The 16,897-nt window shown below is 38.4% G+C and overlaps 1 protein-coding gene across 1 annotated transcript in view; it reads left to right on the forward strand.

Moving 5' to 3' along the window:
* Window positions 1-16,897, forward strand: part of ANO6 (anoctamin 6) — a 1,522,803-nt gene that overhangs the window by 1,327,663 nt on the left and 178,243 nt on the right. Inside the window, exons 17-18 of the mRNA XM_044061996.1 lie at window positions 11,927-12,132; window positions 16,817-16,897. The exon at window positions 16,817-16,897 is cut by the window's right edge and continues 131 nt beyond it. Coding sequence (XP_043917931.1) covers window positions 11,927-12,132; window positions 16,817-16,897 — 287 coding nt within the window. The remainder of the gene's footprint in view (window positions 1-11,926; window positions 12,133-16,816) is intronic.

Here is a 16,897-nt window from a genome sequence, read left to right on the forward strand (position 1 = left end):
TTTGGAAGATTCAGAAAGATTCCTTTTTTTCTGAATCCAGTCAGCTGAACAGGGATTCTTCCAAGTAGATATTTTCATATTTTATACCTTTGGAAGTCAGTTTTACCCATTCGGATTGTAGGAATTATGAGAATGTTTACCCTGTCATTGTCTAATGTGGAATGATCTGGGTTTGGATCATGTTTTGGTTACAGAGGCAAGTCAGATCCCTTTTCTCAGCTATTGTTTGACTCAAAGTGAAAGAAAATCCTTAAAATATTATCTTCTACCACTGAAGTTTGAAAAAAGTCTCTTAAAATGTATGGTAGGTCCCAGAATACTTGTTTTCAGTGCTCTACAGATTGGATGAGAACTGTCAAGTCTTCACAAGGGTAGGTCATGCGTACTTCAAGTCTTCACAAGGGTAGGTCATGCGTACTTTACTCATGGTTCAAAAATCTTTTCCATCACCCCTGCAGGTACAGGGATATTACACTATGTAAATGTCGAAGTAAGATGCTAAGGTAGGTCACTTAAGGCTGCCAAACCTAATACTGAAACCCTCCATGAAAGTCTCACTAAAGATTTTTACCAGAACACTGTGAATTTAAATTAGTGTATAGTTAGCCATTGTATGATGCTAGTGATAACTTACTGGAAATATGGATTTCAAATTCATTTAAGTAACCATGCTTGCTTCCACAAATTTCAAAGCACAGCTTTGAACTCTCCTTTCTGTAATGGTTAAGATCATTATTGTTAGCCTTATTGAGAACAGACAAATGATACAAACCATCTATGAGATGTGTTATCCAAAGAGTCTCCTCAACTGTGAAATGAGCAGTATTCCGCAGGTGAAGTGAAGTGGATAATAAAAGATGGATAAAGGGAAAGCAGATAAGCAAAAATTAAGAAGCAGTTGTTGGCTCTGTAGTGTAGAGAGAGCGTTGGAAGTCCTAACTATGATCAAGTCAAGCAGCATTTAACTGGCAGCCTATGCACTAAAGAATCTGATGTGGAGTACGGGATGATTGATAAGGTGATGCTTACTTGGGTCTCTCACTGTGGCAGAAAAGGGGTATACTTACGGTACACATAATTTCACAACTTCTTATACAGATCAGAAACCAAAGACAATGAGCTTCAGTGCATACAATTTTATTTATTTATTTATTTATGATTTGTTGACCGGGACAGTCCGACTAGGTTCCACAGAGCCTGTTTTCAGCGGAGGCCTGGGGAGAAATGCTCCAGAAATGGTAATTGGAATTTGGAAGAGCACATCATTGTAGAAAGCAGTCAACTTCTGCAGAGCACCCATTACATACACACTCAAAACACTCTGCTTAGCACATAAGGAGATTAGGACATAACCAAGGAAAATACCTGCAGGTCACAGTATGATGACCCAAAGCACTCGCTAGTCTTTCCATTTGCAAGATAGTACATAGTGCAGTAGCTGTAGGGTCACATAAATATTCAAAACCACCATTTTGGTAAGATACAGCCTCAAATGACTGCCTGTCATTCAGTTAAATGTGACATCCTAGCAATCCTCAAGGGTATCCGGAGTTGTTATCCATTCCTGGAAGAAGGAAAGGGGATGCTGAATGTTATCAACATAGGATTGTACCTAAACCCCCCACTTGCTGATATTCCTAGATAGCAGAACCATGTTGTAGCCTTTTGAATTCTGCATAGCACAGGAATGCCATAGTATGTGGGGGGATTCATCCCAGCGTGTCTGCACTGCCTCTTTCACAGTTGATCATTCAAGCAGGCCTTCACCCAAATTTGGCTCTCTTTACTACTAAAAAGGCTAGTGCCTGCTATAAACCCCCAAGTAAACAGAGTGATCCTTTGTCTAAACATCCTGAGGTGCACTCCTAAATGATGTCTTCAGTTCAACATAGGTCCCAAAAACCACAGCATCTTTCCACCATACTACTTCAGGAGGAGTCAAAAGCTAGCTGTGAACAGGGTGTGGAGAGGGTGCTGTCTGCCACACTGGAGCATAAACCTCAACTGGTTGTTTCACCCTTCAGGTTTCAGTCCTGCCTGCAAACCAGGTAATAGAGATGCTGGAAGGTCCACTTGATTGTGGGGCATTAAAATAAAATAATTGTATGTAGTCAAAACCTTGTTTTACTTGAGAAAGTTGTTCCTATAGGAGGGTAAATCTTCAATATTTGAAGATGTACATAGTTTTTTGAGTTAGTATTAAGTTAATAGGTTTTATTGGGGGGTTGTTTTTTTTTTTGTTTGTTGTTTTGTTTGTTTGTTTGAGGGCTTTCAATAAAGCAAAATGTTATGTAGGCTGTGACATAGGTTCGAATGGATATGACAAGCAACAACACTTAAAGAAATCTCAATCCCTCTGAGCTACATGCTCTAGGGACCTAAACCTTGTCACCACAATAAACAGGACATGCTGGAGGGATAGATTCCTGTCCCAGAGACTTCCCATACTCTGGAACAAACTACCTTTCTGTATCAAACAAAGCTCCTCATTAGCACTCTTCAAGAAAAGTCTTGATGATTGGATGGGAAATAGGAAATTTACCCTGGGGATCACCTCTGTGGCTCTGCTCAACAGTGTCACAGGAAAATAATTTTCTTGGGTGGTGAAAGCCAGTGTACCTTTTTGGCTTGGCTTATATAGGCCCTAGGGCCAATAGCCTAGTACTTGCCTATGAACAACTGTATAAAAGATCAACCTGCCAAGCATTAGTGAATGCATGTAACACAGAAGCTGGAAGTAGACACGTAAAAAAGCTGTTACACATAAAAGGTGGGAATAATAACTTGTTAACATAATGATGCTTTCTGTATTGTCTTTAAATTTAAATGGTCTCACAGATGTATACAAAAAAAGAAAGAGTAGTGAACTGTATTAAAAATGTAGAATGCAAATAGTTATGCAACAGGAGACACATTTGGAAAGAACTGAACACGTGAATTTGATAAAGAAAGGTTTTCAGAATGGTTATTCAGCTAAATACGAGAAAGAGGAAAATAGGAGTACTTATATTAATTGCAAGAGGAGCTCCACTAGTGATACAAGAGGATAAAAAAGATAATAATGGTAGATTTGTAGTACTAAGGGGCTACTGGCAAGGGAGGAGGATTACACTGACTTTTTTATATTCCACCTAAAACTGCTATAGTGCAGCTTAAGAAAATTCTGAGCAAAATAATCGGATTTCAGCAAGGAATATTACTTACAGGTGGGGACTGGAATTTGATTTGTAGCAGTGAAGATGTATCGGGGAGCCCAAACTGGAAAATATTACAAAAGAAGGTATATTTTTGAAGAAGTTTATGAAAATATTTGGGATGGAAGATGTGAATTCAGTAGTATGACTTCGTAGTGAAATTGCATATTATTCTCCAAGACACAAAAACTGGGCTAGGCTAGACAGAACTTATATTTCACAGGAACATGTGCATTTATTTGAGGGTCTTGATACACACCCAATAACAATTTCAGATCACGGGCCAATAATAACTAAAATAAAAATCCAGGGTAATGAAATAAAAATGAAACACTGGCTCTTTCCCAACTGTCTGTTGAAAAGAGAGGGATTTAAGGAATGGGCAGTGGAAATTATTTAGGAGTTATTAGAGAAGATAGAAATTCATACAGGACAATTCCAATCCTAAACCATAATTATAAAGTGTTTATGTCTATAATGGCTAAAAGAATGGCAAAAGTGATGCCACAATTGATCAATATGGATCGGTGTGGTTTTGTGGAGGGGAGGCAAACATTTGACAACATTAACAGAAGATTGGATGACCCAGAGAGAAGCAGAATGTAAGAAAATACCACTGTTGGTGGTGGGTCTTGATGCAGGGAAAACATTTGACAGAGGTAGCTAGGAATTTATGAGCAGGAAATGGAAACCTTTGTATTCCTTGATAAAATTATAAGGTTGATTAGAATGCTATGTGAGGGAACAGAGGTGAAAATTAAAGTGGGTGGGTTTGTCTCTGATAATTTATGTTTGATCAGAGGATCCAGGCAGGGATGTCCTATTTCCCTTTGTTATTTGCATTATATTTAGAACCACTGACAAAGAAAATAAGGGCCTCTGAAATTAAAGGATATAATTGGTATGATAGGAAAAGCTGGCTCTGTTTGCAGATGATATTATTTTATACCTGATAAAACCAGAAAAGGACATTTCAGTTTTGTGGCAGATTTTCAGACTGTTTCAAATCTTTTCAAGATACAAAATTAATTAAGCTAAAACAAAGGCACAATAGCTGTAAATTATTTACCCACACATAAATTGGTTCAGTGATATCTATATTTATGGGGCATGATAAAAATGAATTACTTAGGAGCATGGATTAAAAAGGATTCTTGTGTGACAGCTAAGAGTATGTGGGAAGAGGCTAAACAAAAGATAATACAAAACCTAAGAAATTGGAAGCTCTTTTAACAAGATACAAATGTTTTTAGTCCCTTTAGTTTTATACACTGGTCAGGCATATTTTTATCAACTTGAGGAGAAGTTGTGGATAGCAATTTGTAAAGAGCTGAAGGAATTTATTTGGGAGGGGAAGACAGCAAGAGTCAAGTGGGATAAGTTGATTCTTTCAATAGAACAAGGTAGTTTGGGATTACTTGGTTTGAAGTGGTATTTCAGAGCTACACAGTTAAGAATCCTATACATAGCACAAGCAGAAATGTACATCTCAAAGTAGAAAGAGATGATGATGGAATGGGGAAGCTCAAGGAACAAAGAGAGACTGGGATTTTGGATGCAAATCCTTAAGGAGAATAACAGTAACCACCCTGAATATTATATCAGTAAAGTAGCAGAAAGTATTCTAAGAACTAAGCCAACACAGGAATGGAGAAAGGAGATTTTGATGATAGGGATGACTGTAGTTAGGGATACAGACAGTAGGCAAGAGGGGGGCAGAATTTATTGGAAACAATGGGCAATAGAAACAAGGTACTGGGAGCAATAAATTAGAGAGGGAAAGGTAATAAAATGGGAAGAGGCCAAGAACTTATTTAGACAGAAGGCTAAAGATTGCCTTCCGTATTGAGGATTGACAGTATAGGCAAACAGGAAGAAATAGGGGGATCCTAAGCAAAGGACCAGCACTGGTAGAGTTTTTAGTAGAATCTAGAATAGAAGCAGCTGTTAAAGGAATAATTAGTAGAGGATATAAAATATTGCATGATAACTATAAAAATCAAACAGAGGAGGTTAGAAAAGATTGGGAAGAGAGGTTGGACAAGCAATTCACAAAGAAACAATGGGTATATGTGTATGTCTCTCAAATGTGCAACAGAGCCAAGAATGTTTGGTATCTTTGCTCGGAAGTGTTTACATAGGTATTTTTATACCCCAAGTAGACTCCAAAGAATTTTTTCCTCAGCTACATAGCAAATGTTGGAGCTGTGATGGTGAAGAAAGAGCTAATTTGGAACATATTTTCTGGGAGTGTAATGAGCTGGCAAACTTCAAAATTTCCCTGCAGACTACTCTATCAGAAGTACTGGGTGAGCTAAGGAAATGATGTTTTTGAGTTATGATACAGAATCAGAATTGCCTAGACATAGTAAGGCCTTGCTGAGTCTAATTATGTTGGCTGCCAAAAAAGCAATTACTAGAAAATGGAAGTCAAAGTCTAAGCCAACTCTTCTAGAAGTAGTGAATGTAGTAACAGAGACAAAACGACTGGAAATGGGATCTTTACAAAAGGGTAGGAGCAAATTACATAAAAATGAGAACTGTGAGTCGAATACATGCAGAAGGTGAATGAAGTTTAAAAGAAGGCAGGATCTGAATGAGCTATGTAATGTTTGACTGACAGTGACTGGATAGATTATAAGTGATGTATTATGTTTGCAATTAAACTTATGTCAGTGTGGTTTGTTTTCATCTGTATAAATGTATGATTGTCTATGTCATAACTGATAATTTGCTAAAGATGTTTCTTTAAAAAAATAGTTTTACTGTTCTTATAAGGTCATTATAGTAGGTTTTTTAATAGTGTCTTTTTAAATACATGGTATATCTTCTGTTTTATCAGATTATGACTACTTTCTGGGGACAGAACTACCTGTTGGTACTACTTAGAAAATGTTGAAGTATGGTGGTAAAGATGGTTAAAGCTGTGGCTTTTATCAGTACAGTCAGGAGGTGGAAAAATGTGAAAGGGAAGATAAATATTTGAACATTTTAAGGGCTGGGCAGTTCAAGAGTTGCTGGGTTTATGAACACAACAGGAATGAAAATTATTCAGAGTATTCTTTTCTAGCAGATTATCACAAGGACACTTTTCTTGACTTAAGTAAAAAAAAAGTTGTTAGTTGAGATAATTGGAAAACTTTGTGCTGGATTAGCTTTTTTTTTTTTTTGCAGAGAATAGATACTGGTAGCAGCACAAATGGACCAGTGTGTGGATATCTGACATATTATGGCACAAACACAAGTGTGGTAAAGTTTTAACCAAGGGATGAACCATAATGGAAATGGGTTATAATATTTAGGAGTCTGGAAGGTAGGTCATGGATTAGGATGGATATCTCCATAGTGAAACAGAAGCATAGGATGGGGTACCTGTAATGTTTTGATATAATAAATGGGTTTCATTATGACATTAAGTTGTTTATTTTTAGTGTACTTTTAATGCTAGGTAGGCAAGATAATTTATGTTACTGTAAACTAGAATGAGTAATTATACTGTTATGATTATAGTGTACTTGGTAAGAAATAATGTGGGAGTGGTAATGTGGGGCTCGGTAATAAGGAGTTGTGATAATTTGTAGCTATTGTCAAAATACAGAGGAAAATGCAAGAAGTATTTAGTAAATTAAACAGATACTACAGTTTTAGTTTGCATACATAAGAAAAGAAATATATTGAGTGGTGTATATATAGGAGCAGTACAATATTTGGTGAAACGGTGATTAGTGAACAAGATAATGGAAAAGCCTCTTCTTCAGGAGGATGAAATCTGTGTAAACCACAGTGGTACTGACATGTCTCATTGTATGATCATGTCATCTGTAGCTTTTTTTTGGGGGGGGGGGGTACAGCATGACTCACCTGTTTACAGTCTGTAAATTCCTGGCAACGTGTCTGATCTTGAAGGCTTTTGACATGTAACTTTCAGTCTTTAGTGTGCAGTTCCACTTCTCAGAACAGGGAACACATTTAATAAGTTGAGGTGTAGCCAGGCATGTACAGTATGTAAGCTGTGCTTAACTTTTTTGGGGGGAGGGAGATGTTGGAGCTTTTTGGCTAATGGCCAACTCAGAGACAGGAGTTTTCTAATCATCAAATGTGCAATAATGAACATTAGTAGTCAGATCAGGAAGCTGTATTTTCCACTGCGAGCTTGAAAGGTAGCACACAGCTTCCATTTTACCATCCTGATGAATTTGTTTGAGTAGCTTGCAGTTACGCTGCTTGCTCAGCGCTGCTTCTTACTTGCTATATGTAAGCATCAACAAAATACATAAAGGAACCATATCTTAAAAAAATGTAAATACATAATGTAAAAAGTACAAATATACCTGGAATTACGTTAGTGTAATAGCTGCATAACATAAAATCAAAACAATTATACTACTGCAAATAATAACATTTTTGCAAATAAAATTTCAATGTAGGGACAACACAAACGTCAGAGCAATGATAGCATTAATGTCAGTATAGCACACTAGAGTATAGAACCATATAATCCTGTACAGTATAGGCAGCCTGGTCAGAAATAAGTGATTCTGTCAAGTCAAGATTATTTGTAATGAAGTTAATGGCTGATGTTCTGGTTGTGAGGAGAGTCTGTCTTTGGTTTTGTGTAATGTCTGTCAATTTTTTTCTTTTACTGATATTTATTCTTAGTGTTAGGTTCTCTGATGTCAGTTTTCCCCAGTAGTGCATCCTAGGCATAGACTTTAAAAAGGAACTGGACCAGACATTGACTTGTAGACCAGGCTGAGGTCACCTCTAAGTATGCTACAAGTAGCAAAATATAATCACAGTTCCTGAAGCCTGAGTTCATGTTTCCCAACCTTGTGATTTTTTGTTGTACCTTTTCAGAGGCTAAAAGTACAGCATTGTGGGCCAGATCAATGAGGTATGAAGTGGTACATGGACTTCCATTAGGTTAACAGACATGCTGTTTGGAAATTGATGGACTATCAAATATTTTTTTTCTTGGTGTGGTAGATATATACTGGTCAAAGCTTAAATTATTGTTTACCATTTTTGCTACATCTTTAGAGATTGGGTCAGTTTTTTTTTAAGTCCTCTGCCTGAAAACCATCAACCTCCATTGACCTATCTAGCCCATTCATTCCTCATGGGGGGCAAGAACCAGTACCAGTTAATTCATTGTCCATTGAGGTGAGAGTTGATCACAGGGCCGTCAGTGAAATAGTCCTTGGGGCTCACCCACCTTCAGTAGCTCCTAACATCTCTGTGGCAGTTTCTGAGGAACACTAGCACTGCTGATCTTTGGGGGAGAAGCATGTGAGCTTCCCTGTGTGGCTGCACCCTGACTTTGCAGCTATACCATGGCAATATGTCCCTCTGGTCCAGATTCCTCGGGCTGCACCACACAGAGCCCTCACTGGTATTGCCCAAGTAGCAAGCCACACCTCCTCCCTTCCCCCAGGATGGGCGTGCCATATGCCACACCCATTCTGGGGTAAGGGAGGGGAGTGCCATATGCTTTTCAGAATCATACTCCTGCCCTGCTCTCTCCAAATCCTGTGCCTTTTAATTGTAGGTGGGTCATGTAGTTCGCAGTTAGTGCATTGTCACTTTACATCACAGGAGTACAGAATGTTGTCTTTTTTATGATTTCACCATTTATTTTATAATTACAGTTACTGTCATTTTTGTCAAGACTCAGTGATACATTTAGTGAAGTTTACCACTGCACAAGCAGAGTGTGCGTGTGTGTGTGTGTGTGTGTGTGTGTGTGTGTGTGTGTGTGTGTGTGTGAGAGAGATTTTTTTGTCATAGACCTTCTTAGATAACTTTGGCATATCATATTGATGTAATTATGTTAGTCAATATGTGTGCTTATGACATTTGCACAAAACATTTTTACAAGCACATTCACTGTGTCCTGCAGCCACTTATTTTATTGTTTTTAATAAAATGCTACAGTCACAATTTTTCCCTCCCACTTTTGTAATTTGGTGAAATAATGTATTATTATTGCTTTCAGCCTTTGAGATCAAGCATATTTCATAAGATCTGGAATATGTGTTAAGGAAAGTAATTCAGTTGTGCACTTTATTTAATGTAAACTTATTTTTTATGTCTAGGGTTATTTTTGAAAACTATGATTTCACCAAATGATTTGGGTTGAATTTATCTATATATTTGTGTCTTACTAGTAATTGTTTGTGAATGAAGAAGTTAGTAACATTGCAAGCCTCTTTCAAAGGATTCTGAGTATATTTGTGTTTTTTTTTTGTTTGTTTATTTTGTTTTCATTGAGAATAGTCTCTCAACCTGTTTGCATAACTGTCATTTATTGCATCATTGTTTCCACTTGTGAAGTATAGGTGGGGTCATCTGTTATTAAGTTAGCTTGATTTTGTACTCTTTTTCCAAATTATTTTGTTTAACTGTAAGAAGTAGAAAGGCTACAGGACAATGTGGACAAGAGAAAGAATGGCAGAAGATCAGACGTTAGGAAATAAAATACAGAACTTGTAAAGTTATAGCTAAAAAATGAATGGAGGCATTAGAGTGGTAAAGGGACTGATGGTGGGTGAAGGGAGTAAGGGATAGGTACCTCTTGTGGAAGCGTAAGGATCAGAAAACTGAGAAAGGTGATGGTCGGAGGGAGAATAGCAGAGTTCTTTGTGAGATTTTATGAGGCTGTATATAAAGACAAGGGATCAAGTAGGTGGAGGTGGAGGGGCTGGAGGGCTGTGTTTGGAAGTGAAAGAACAGGGAAGGAGAGAAATGTAGACTCTGTAATAAAAATATAGAAGTGAGGAAATGTCGGGTGCAATAGCACATTTCCAAAGTGGAATGAAGAGAAATGGTGGTGTTCTGGGTAAATATGATTATTCACTGAGACTGTAGCAGGAAAAGGTTTACCTAAAAGTTTGGAAAGGGCAGTAGTAGTACTATTGACAAAAGCAAAAGGTGATAGAGAGGACCCAGGAAATGACTCATCTTATAGCACTGTTTAGTGCAGGTTGGAGGGAGGGTTGGAAAGATAAAGGGGGATAAATGGGATTTGTGAGGGGTAGGTTGACAGTTGACAAATGGAAACTGATAATGGCATGAGTGGACTGGGTGTACAGAATTGGGATTGTAGTTACAGAGCATTATTGTTTGACATATGCAGTCATATGGAGTGTTCTGCATAGGGTGTTAGAGGAAGTACGCATGGGAGAATGCTTTAGACAAAGATTCCAGTGCACAGATATTGGTTATCAGGATTAAGTCAAGTGTAACACATATCTCCTCTGTCACATCATCTGTTTCTGTTTTATTTTTATTTATTTTTTTTTATTATATTTGTTGACCGGGCTAGAGCACTAATCTCAATGGACCTTTTTCAGACTCATCACAGGACTGCTGTTTGGTTAAGTGACTTGCTCAGAGTCACACAGTTAACCATTGGAGGCTGAGGGAATCAAAACCTGGACTACTGGACCACAAGTAACAGCACAATAACAGTCCCTTAATCCTGTGTTTCAACTGCAGGGCTGTAATCCTGTGCACCAACTGCCAGACAACTGTTAGTTGTGGAAGTGTTGTAAACAAGGGTGAGCTCATGCTTAGAAGTTGTAGGCGGAGTGGGAAGAAGGAAAACCTGTTTAAATTTGTTTGTGACTGTATTTGTATATCAGAAGATATGAGCAGTGGTCTGACACATAATTTAAAGTGCTTTGAGAGGTTCACCATAAAGGCTAAAATGGAATAACAGCTTAAAATTCAGAGAACTTAGTGATGGGGTTTCTAATAATAAACAGTGTGGCCAAAGATTTGAGGTTAATATTATTTCCATCTTTTATACAGTCTGGTAACAAGAAATGGGAAAGAATGTGTCAAAAGAGTGAAAACAGATGGTCTGGAAGGATAAGGTCATTAACATCCGGGACAGTGCTGATGAGAATTAAGTATTACAGAAGGCTTCTGTACTATTTAAGGCACAAATCTCACCAGGAAAAAAATGGGTTCAGAAGGTAAAGACACTACACAGGTTTTAAGTTTGTATGAAATGGAAGAGGAGAGGACTAAAGATGAGGAAAAAGGGGTTCTGATTAGAGTGAGGAGAAGGGGAGGATCTATAAATCAATGATAAGTTTTGGAAGAGAAGGGTTGACTTGCAAGCTGATGACTGAGACAGGTAAAGAATAAGAACAGAGAAAAAAATTGTTGACTGGGGAAAAGTTTTTAGGATAACCTTGCAAGAAATGATGCAGATACATACACTCATTGAGTCAGGGACAATGGTTGACATATGTGGGGGTGGGGGGGCTGAAGCATGAGATATTACAAGTTTGAATGGGGGGAGTTAGTGTGCCTGACTGAGTTAAGGAGGGAGGGGTGCTGCAAGGAAGCTCAGTGAGAGAGGCAGGGATAGAGAGGAGATGGAAGAGAAAAATAATGCATGTTGGAAGGGTAGTAGGATTTGGGAAGGAGGTAGTTGGTAATCAGTTGGTATATGGCATGTAGATGAGGATGGCTCACATGTAGTACAAGATACCAGTGAAAATGAAGAGGGAAGAACTGATGACAGAAGGCAAGTAGTGGGTATGTTGGGAGGAAGGTCCAGATAAGGGAGATTGTGGGTGAAGGAGACTGGGTTCTGGCAGTTGCAGTATGGCAAGAATGTAGAATGATTTAATGTTATATGTTTAGTTAAAATGAACTTAAGATTCTGAATAAGGTCATATAGAAATTCATAATCTAGCATCACTCTGCTTTATTTTCAGTAATCCAGTTTGGCTTTGTGACCTTATTTGTGGCATCCTTTCCACTGGCACCTGTCTTAGCCTTTTTCAACAATTTGATAGAAATCAGAGTGGATGCTTGGAAGCTGACTACCCAGTACAGACGTCCAGTGCCGGCAAAGGCCCAAGACATTGGAGCATGGCAGCCAATCTTGCAAGGAGTGGCCTTTCTTGCAGTGGTAACAAATGTAAGTAGAGATCATTGCTAGGATTAAAAAGGCAGCATGTATCTATCTGCGCCATTTACTCAACATGCATTTTTTGCTTTTACAGGTGATTTGTATCCACTGCAGTCATTTGCACTGGTGATACGCATCATTTGTACTGTAAATCACAACTCCTTAAGAGTTTTTCTTGGATCGGTTCAACTACCTAGAAAAAAACACCAATTAATAAAGCAAGCTAGCATGATGTTGCTGCTGCATTTTTGTACATTGCTTTCTAAGACATGAGGTATCTAGTAATAATTGCACATAACAGCATATAGTACAGTGTCCACATTTATCTGCATATATTTATGTATATTTTATGTGTGTGTGTGTATGTATATATATATATATATATATATATATATATATATATGTGTGTTATTTACTGAGTTAGGTGAATTGAAAAGTAAACTTTTTTTTTTTACAGAGTATAATTTTTAAATGGGCAGTATTATTATTGTGCACAGGTATATAAAATAATAATTTGTGATGATGAAATTCTAATTATATAAAGGGCAAAATCTGTGTTATCTTTGTTGTAATACAAAAACTATGGATTCTGAATTAAAATGAGGCAGAACTTCAATAGTATACTTATCTGGTGCCATCTAGTGACCAACTTGGACAATAGCAAGTATACCTTCACATTTGTACAGCTTTCCTTTGCTTTACAGTGCCTGAAAAGTTCTTTAACCATACCTCTCAAGTGTACCTCATTATGAGGAACTTACCTCATTTGGGGTCTTAAAAAGTTCATGTTCCTCAGAGTTCCACATTGAAAGGCTCTGTCACATGTTCATTGTTAGGACTATTTAACTGATATCTATGGTAAATAGAAAATAATCATATTAATTCATTACATTACTGCAGCACAGGTTAAAGCTGCATTGTCAAAAGCCAAGAATACAGTTTCCATGGGACCCGACAATATCCCTGGCTGTGTTCTACATGAATTACAAAGTGAACTGGCACCACATCTGTGTGCTCTGTTCACTCACAGCCTCACCTCAGGCTTTGTCCCTACCGAATGGTGCACTGCTACAGTCATCCCTCTCCTTAAAGGAGGAGCGACTACAGACCCTGGAAATTATCGCCCCATTAGCCTGACGAGTCTGATATGTAAGGCTATGGAGTGCATCATCATGGACCTAATTAACAAGGATATAGGGAATCTCCAAACTCGAGATCCCACACAGTTTGGTTTTGTGAAAGGTAGATCATGCCTGCTCAACCTGGTTGACTTCTTTGAGTCAGTCACCAGAGGAGTGGATGAAGGTAAGGCAGTTCATACAGCCTACCTCTATCTGGCCAAGGTCTTTGATACCATTCCTCACTCAGGAATTATTGATAAACTCAGCAAACTAGGCATCAACCCCTATATCATTAGGTGGGTTGCAAACTGGCTCACAGATAGAACCCACAGTGTGAAAGTAGCGGACTCCAAGTCAGGCTGCCGACCAGTCACGAGTCCCACATGGATCGGTCCTGGGTCCTCTCCTGTTTGGCATCTACTTCTCAGAAGTCCAGGCCAACACGGAGTGACTCTGGCTGACCAACTTCGCAGACGACTGCAAGCTGGGAGCCATTATTAGCTCCCCCAAGTGATGCAGAAATCATACCGAAAGGCCTCACTGAGATCAATGACTGGTGTTGAAACCATGGCCTTAAGCTTAATGCCAAAAAATGCGTAGTCATCCCCTTTGGGAAAAACTCAGTTCCCACTAATTACCACATTGATGGTAGCCCACTGAACACTTAAGGCGTTATAAGAGATCTGGGGACACAGGTTGACAGCAACCTCTCCTTCGACCACCACATTGCCACTGTGGTCAGAAAGTCCTTCTGTGTGGCACATCTCATTACCAAGGGTTTTGCATCCAGAAAGAAAGAGGTCATCATTTCTCGATACTCTTCCCTCATTAGACCAATCATAGAGTATAATGCCCCATTTGGCATGTACCTCACTAGACACCTGCAACAGTTGGAGAGGCCACAAAAGTACCTCATGAAGGGTATCCTAGGCCTTAAACACATGCCCTGCACAGACAGACTAAAAAAAACTACAGCTATTCTCTGTCTCATATCGTCTACTAAGAGGCGATTTCTGCTTGACTTACAAAGTCATGTCTGACCCAGCTCTGTTAGAAATCCTACATCTAAAGAAATCCCAATCCCTCCACACCACATGCTCCAGAGACCTCAACTTCATTACCATATTCAACAGAACATGCTGGAGGGACAGGTTCATAACCCAGAGATTACCCATGCTCTGGAATAGACTTCCCATACATGTCAAGCAGAGCACCTCACTAGCCCTCTTTACGCGAAATGTTGAAGAGTAGATGGGTAACAGAAAGTTCACCCCAGGTATCACTCCAGTGGCTCAACTTGATAGAGGCACTGGGAACTAACGACAGGTAGTACAATGCCAGGGCACTTCTATGGGCTAGGCTTGTAAAGGCCCCAGAACCATTAGCCTAGTACACATCTATGAACCTAAGAGATTGTTTGTATGAGTAAAACCAGCATATTTTAATAATTTTATGATCTTTCTAGCTGAAGATGTTAGTAAGCTGTTAGTATGTGTTCTACATTTTGCCCATTTGTTCCGCATTATGAGGGCTAGTGTTCCTCATTTCAGAGATGGCAGGTTGAGAGCTATGTCTGTAACTTAATTACTCATGTTAATATGTTATTGTTTGTAAAGCAGTATTGTAGATGAATATTTTTTTAATTTTTAAAGAACCCTTAATATTGACGTATGCCTACTTGCAGCACCCCTTTTTCAAATTCATCATCTTTTGATACATAGCCTGTCATGCACAGTCTTACTAGATCTGCTAACCTCCACCTCTCATGCAGGTACGATTTCAGGCCCACACCACAATGCCCAGCATTTAATAATGCAGTGATTAATATTTCTGTTTCACATAGGGTGCTTGTTCCTCCAGATTATTCTTAGCTGGGGTGTCTTCTTTGTGGAGTCTGCATGCCCTCCCTATATCTATATGAGTTTTTACCAGGTGTTGTGATTTCCAGCCCCATCTCAAAGCCGTATTAGGTGAACTGGCATTGCTCCAGATTGCCTGTAGGTGTGTGTTTGTGTGTGCATCCTGCAGTGAGCTGGCATCCGCATCCTGTACAGTGTTATTTTCTTAGCCTTGTGCCCATTTACTGCTTAGATAATCTCTTACTCTCTCCTTTGACCATGAGCTGAAGAAAGCAGGTACTAGAAAGTAAATTAATGAGTTAATGAATATTAATAGTTTTCAGCAAATTAAACAAGTAAGAGACTGAACTACTGGAAATAAAAAATCTAGGAGCACCCAATACATAAAAAGGTCGTACACTATAAACCAAAAATAACCCTGATTGGCATTTACATAGACTGTTGCCTTAAAAACAGTGCCTACATGAAAACATATAAACATGCCAGCAAAAGACCATTGGTTTATCAAGTCTGACTAAGTGTTGCAGATTGTACACTTTCAGATTTCTTTTTAATTACTCCATTGGCCTACATTGCACCATTTCTTCCTGCATGTTTTTCTGGGATCTCCCTGTGTTTATGTAAAATAGTATATTTTAAGTCAGTTTTAGGTAATTAATGTTTCCATTACACATTCCTTCCTCCTCTGTCATTTGATTTTAACTCTACTCCCACCAATCTAGTTAGAAATAGTACTATAATTTCCATCACCCTGTATATCATCCACCTTCTTCATCTTTACTCCTGTGTTTTCACCTTAAAAGTGTAATTTTGCACCACTTTTTAACACAGCCCTTCAAAGTGACTGCTTGACTGTCTAAAATTAATTCTTCTAGTTCATAGGAATTTACTAGACCATCATTCCGTGAGGATCGTTTGAAGCCTAGCCATTCATTTCCAAGAATTTCCAAGAATGATGAATGACAGTGATGGTGAAATACAGTTTCCTCTTTAAAAAGATGTGTGTAGCCATGCAAAGATCAAAGTGAACTTGATATCATTAGAAGTCAGGCTGCAAGTTCCAAAATAGGAACTACAGAAATACTGAGTACCTCCACATCTGACCTTGAAAGTCTCTATGTAATTTCCCTCATTTTATTCTACTTCTTAAAAAAAAACAAGAGAAAGAATGAGGGGGCGACTCAAATGGCACACTTAGACAGGCCATCAAGTACCATCAATGCACTATATCTACATAAACATGCACCTAAATGTGCACACATATAGTACATCAATCAGACAGCAACAGTGAATCCTTTCAGTAGACAAGGACCTCTAGAAGAACATGTGCTGCTATACAATAGGCTTAGTTAAAAAGCTGCAAAGTATATTTTTAAACAAGCCTGGAGTATAATAGCAGTAACCATTGTGACACTCATTGATCAAGCCAATATTTATCTTTTTGCCAGTTTCAGAGCATAATCAGCATTCTGCAGGTACTACAATAGTTCAACTAGAAAATTAAGTGAGATTCATAAAGCAGGCTTTGAGGTCATTCTGTCCTTTCCATTAGCTCAATAGATGCATCAGAGCAGAATAAAATATTGACTGATGCAAAGGGCAGAATTTTTTATGTGATTACTGTATCTCATATTTGTTAATGATGGGACTAAATGAGGATTCTGAAAGATTCTACTGAGTAAATATATTACCAGTATGCTTTTTTACCTTTAGGCAATGATTATTGCTTTCACTTCTGATATGATTCCACGATTGGTGTACTACTGGTCATTCTCCACACCACCCTATGGTAAC

The sequence above is a fragment of the Protopterus annectens genome, chromosome 2.part1 (assembly GCF_019279795.1).
Source record: "Protopterus annectens isolate FY-2018-M chromosome 2.part1, PAN1.0, whole genome shotgun sequence".
NCBI classification, from domain to species: Eukaryota; Metazoa; Chordata; order Ceratodontiformes; family Protopteridae; genus Protopterus; species Protopterus annectens.